The sequence below is a fragment of the Gavialis gangeticus genome, unplaced genomic scaffold (genome assembly GCF_001723915.1).
Source record: "Gavialis gangeticus isolate Ggan-Ray unplaced genomic scaffold, GavGan_comp1, whole genome shotgun sequence".
Lineage (NCBI taxonomy): Eukaryota > Metazoa > Chordata > Crocodylia > Gavialidae > Gavialis > Gavialis gangeticus.
Window position 1 is genome coordinate 42,661,716 of NW_017729034.1, and position 5,377 is coordinate 42,667,092.

At 40.5% G+C, this 5,377-nt stretch overlaps 1 protein-coding gene across 1 annotated transcript in view; it reads left to right on the plus strand.

Moving 5' to 3' along the window:
- The window catches only part of AKT3 (AKT serine/threonine kinase 3), a 327,132-nt gene that overhangs the window by 34,522 nt on the left and 287,233 nt on the right, over positions 1-5,377 (plus strand). The window contains exon 2 of the mRNA XM_019527250.1: positions 4,817-4,972. Coding sequence (XP_019382795.1) covers positions 4,927-4,972 — 46 coding nt within the window. The 5' untranslated portion in view covers positions 4,817-4,926. The remainder of the gene's footprint in view (positions 1-4,816; positions 4,973-5,377) is intronic.

Sequence of the window (5,377 nt, forward strand, 5' to 3'; positions counted from 1 at the left end):
CTACCAGTGCTGTGTCCAACTAAACAGGGAGCAGATTGGGCTGGGAGAGGGTACCATGCTCCAAGGTCACTAGAGAGCACCTATACAAGACCAGATGGGTGCAGCTATATATGGAAAATTTATAAATTTTTTATAATTTTCTAGGTATAAAATTAAGTATTGGAGGGTTGTCTTAAGTTTCCCCTCTCTCCCACTGCTATAGCAAGGAGAGTGGTTGGGGGGGAGGAGGGCACGGAATTATATGGCCCACCTGGTCCTCTGCCCTGCCCACTTCTTCCCCCTGTAAACTTCCTACCTCTACTTCTACCTCCTTCCTCTGCTTCCACCCCTAGTCCACCCATAGTCTCTGCCCCTCCCCCAAACTCACCCCAGTCTGTCTCTTCCTTTCTGAAGTCCCTCCACTCTCTCCCCTTTCCCTTCCATACTGTCAGACACTCCTTGTGTTGCTCCATTCTGGAGCATAGCACATGGAAGCTCAACCCTTGCTTGGCCATGCAGCAGTGCCAGCTCTGCTGATTGGCCAGGCAGGGGAAGAAGTTTCCTTATGGTTGGTGCCCAGCACAGACTCCAGCTTGAGCTGCACCTGACAGTAAGGGGGAGGGAAGAGGGTGGATGGGGAGGCAGAAGCTGCAGAGGGGAAGCAGGGGGAAGAATTAGAGCCAGTATCAGACCTCATCAGGTGCCTGTTTCCTCCTCTACTTTGTATGTGAATAGACGACGAGGGGCTTTTTTCCTTATGGTGTTGGGGAGGGGGAGCCAGGGGGCGGGACCATGTCTTATTTGAATAAATATGGTACCTTCTTATCCAGCTCAATTCATGAATTTCAGTTCTTTTGCTATGAATTCGGTAGAGTGTTGGATGGTATAGATGGGAGGAAGTCCTGTAGGCATACATTTTTAAAATTATTGGGATGTTGGTTCATTTAATCGGAAACTACTCTGGCAGTGACTGCTTTTAAATAACATTAATTTACTTTTAATTCGTGGAGAAACACTGGAGGCTTTCAGCATGTAGTCATTCATTGAAACATTGAGGTGACTACAGACGACACACCAGGCTGCACTTAATGATCACAATGGGGGAAGAGAAGATTATTCTTACACTGTACAATATAGAAGCCAATCTCTGATGCTTTTAACTCAGTGATTCCCAAAGGGCATGAGTCTAGAGCGACGGAAGTGTGCCATGGGATCTCCCTGGGCTCTCCTCCCTTGTCCAGCACCTTGTGCCTGTCCCAACTATACCAGAGGCACTTGCGGCTGCTCCTCTGGCACAGCCACTTCTACCTTCCCCCACCCTTCTCTGCTCCCCAGGCAGTCCCTGTGCTGTCACCCCTGCCCACCCCACTAGCCATGTTCCCAAGAATGCATTTTTCTATGAGTGGGTGGTTCACACAGACAGAGCTGCGGCTCCATTCATCCTCTCCCCTCCTTCCACACTGCTGGGGCCGTGGGTGTGGTTGCTGGTGTGTGAGACCCTGCAGGAGTAGCCTCAGCAGCAGGGGCAGAGCAGGGGTCAAGAGGGGACAGACAGTGGAAAGAGTAGAGAAGAGCTCCTGCCACCCTCAAGTGGCATCAGTTATGTCAGTGATTCTCTTTTCTTTTTATCCTCAAGGCTGCACCTCTATATCTTTTTTGAATTTATATCTCCGTGATGTTTAACTGGGGTGCTGAGCAATTGAGAAAAGTTAGGGAGTTATTTTTTACCACTGGATCTCAGCGCTGCTATGATTTCCTTTGGCACGTGAATGGAATATGTTATACATGTTGGGGGAGAAAATGTATCTTTTTGGGTGTAAGCGTGTAATGTACCACCAATATTAATTAAAAAAAAGTGTGCCCCCAGGTACAAGAAGTTTGGGAAATGCTGATTTAACAAATAAACTATTGCATAATCCTTCACACACAACACAAATGGAAAATATTTTAAATTTGCCAAAGTGGGAAAAACGTTGCAATGCAAATAACCTTGAGTAAGCTTACATGTAACACTTTTATCTGGTTTGTATTTTACAAAAAATCACCATGCCTATCAACTATTGCAGTAATAATGACATTTTAGTCTTCTTAAATAATGGAATGAAAATCCCTTGGGGAAAGTCAAACTGAAGTTAGACATCTTTCCAAAATAATATTTCTTTTGTATATACAACTTCTTACATTTTTGATAGCTTTAAACCTCTCTCAAACAATTATACATTTAGAACTCAACTGCATAAACAAAAAGCGCTCTCATTCAATTGTACGTATAAAAATAATCTGAATTACAAAACAAAATCTCTGAAACAGAAAGTCTAATCAGTGGCCAAAACCCATAAAATAATCCAGGAAAATTGCTAACAAACTGTCTTCAGAGAGGATAAGACTACACAAATATAACATTTTGTTAATTTCTATTGTACTGACTGCTACATAAGAAATACCCTTAACTCTTCAAGCTGAAGAGATGAGCATTTAAGTACAGCAGTTGTACATTGCATTAAAAGCCTTGCGTCAATTATTCACTAGATGAGGAACTGCCCCTTTGATCCTAAAAAAAGTCTTACAGTTAAATAGGAACATCATAATAGCCAAGTTTTACCAAGCAATTTCTGGCATCTGCGTTAGACATCTTTGTTGGGATCTCTCTCAGCATTTTTGGCCATCCTTAATTTTTAAAACTTTCATGTAAAAATTTACAGGATTTCAGGGCTTTGTACAGCGTAATAATGATTGATGTATTTGAACAAAAAGGAGGCTAAAGAAGTAGTTCTGTTTACTTATCTCTGAAAAAATATATTGAAAACATCAAATTATCCAATGCACTTGCTTGAGTGTTTATATGTTGTTGTTTTATGATGTTAGTGTATTTACATACAAATTTAAGAATAATTGCACAAGATTTTATTTGGCAAAGCACAGTATCCAAATAAGCATAACCTTTCATCGAGAAACTATGAACTGGTAATAAACATATCAAACCAATAACATAACTTTGTTAGCTATTCAGTGGTATAGTTTTGATTCAGAGCTGAAGGAAACACAGCTGATCACATCATCTTGTTTTTCTTCACTCATTCAACAGGCTGCCACCAGCACTCTGATGTACGTTTCTATCATACACATTCACTGGGGAAAAACGTTCTTGGCTCCTTCTTTCTTGAAAACTATGGGAAGACAGATACCCTAGGTCAGGGGTTTGTAACCTGTGTCCCACTGGAGGGGCTTTGGCTGCTGGAAGTCTCCTTGTGCTGCTGCAGGAAGAAGCTGCATCTGCTCTACCTGTACAGCTATGGAGAGAAGGATTGGTGGTGGCAGCAGGTTCCTAGCACCCACTTGCCTAACTCTGAACAAAAATGAGTCTTTCTGGCCCAAAGCTTGAAAAGGTTGCTGACTGCTGGCCTACCTAGTTATAAAATTATGCCTGTTACTAGCCAATTGCCCGTCAAAAATGACAGGGGGTGGTGGGGAGGGGGTTGGGAAGGAGTGCTGCCACCTAACACCCTATGTTGCTGCTGTTCTGCTGCCGGCAGGGACCCGCGTGGGGGAGCCAATGCTCCCCCGCCCTCTGTCTGGTCCTTCGTGTGACTTTGGAATCATGGTGGTGCTCCCCCATGCTTGGAGCACTCTGATTGGCTGTTTCCATCAGCCAATCAGAGTGCAAATAAAACGTTATAGACAGACAGGCTTTTATAATATTAGAATTTTGGTTAATATGAACTGTTATGAATTTTGGTTAATATGAACTGAAGTAATAATCGACTTTATTACTTTGTTCTCTTAGAGTAGAACTATTTTGCACATTGTATGTTTCTATTAAGGAAATTAGATGTCTGTGGCATCTGTATTTTATAGAACATTAAGCTTACAGAAATAAGATTCTAAAGGTTGTTATTTTTAAACTTTTTTGAATGGTTAATCAGTTTAAAAGCCAATTTCAGTGGTTGTGAAAAATAACCTTTTACCCATAATATGTAAATACTTTTAAGGACCAGCTTTTCTTCCATTTTATGTTCTTGGCACACTAATTGAGATTGTTTTTCATAAGAACTGGGCATCTAGCATTTTAAAATTAAATTTAAAATAAATGCAAAATGAGATTTTTCTGAAATTTTACAAATAAAACTAATTAAAAGTTACATTGACTGTGACAAATATGAAAGTAATAAAAGGTACTATAGGCCTGGCTTTGACACTACGTAGTGAACAAATTGGTGTAAAAAGGAGTAGGCACTTGATATCTACCCAGTACTGGAGTAATTTACTGGAATCTGTTGTAGTTACCCCAGAAACAATTAGTAGTGAAAATACATTGGTGTAGGTACGTGCCTTTTATCCTGGGGGATAGCCGTTTGTTCAAAACAACTAGACTTTTACCTGCTCTGCCATCCTGCCTAGTGTTGTAATGCTGTAGTAGTGATTATTGTGTCAGTTATTTTGGAGTAATGGATCTGCATTAACTCCTAGTGTAATGTATGTTCAAACTGGTGGCAGTTACAAGAGTGTTAAAGTATATTGGGTCCAATCCCAAAGTCTCCTGTAATACTAGTACAAGATAACTCTACTGTTGACATTTTGTATATGTGGTAGCAATGCATTTGATAGTGTGCTACATCTCTATTTTAGTTGAAAGTTCTGCTTGTTGTTGAAACTTGCCATAATAACAAGACCAGAGGAATATTTTCCTTATAATGCTATTCAAAAATAGTTTTAAGAAGCAGCTTTTTTAATTATGGGGTCAGTCAGCGGAGGACATTAACAAAGACGTGGTTGTAGTTGCTGAATGATCAGCAAGAATGGAAACAAGTTAAATTCTTTTTTTAACACTTCCTTCCAGGCTGACTCATCTGTAGAATTTTGGGAAGGACAGCAGAAGAGAAGCCACACTCTCAAGCTGATAACTCAAAAGAGTATTCCTTTGAGTTGGAGGTTCAGAGTGGAGCCATCATGAGCGATGTTACCATTGTGAAAGAAGGTTGGGTTCAGAAGAGGGGTAAGTTTTCATACATTTTAAAAAAATCTGGAGGGTAGGGTACTGTTAGTAATGGTTTGTATAACCAGCTGTGTATGAAAACTATGATTTGCTGGAGTGTTCTTTCCTAGTCCATAGACAATCCTTGTCTTAACTAGACAATTTGGAACTAACAGGCACCAAGGCCATCATCCTTCAAAGGCATTATTACATATGCCAGTGGTTCTGTTAAATCACTGGGACCACATACATAAAATTAAACTTATGCCTAACTGCTTTGCAGAACTGGGGCCCATATGAATAGTTGCACACTTAACTATTTGCTAGCAATAAGAGAAATGTTGTATTAATGGAATTAAATTTAACTCTTGCATTGACTCATAATATGTCATTGTGTGATGTAACAAATCAAAGAGCTAGGTACTT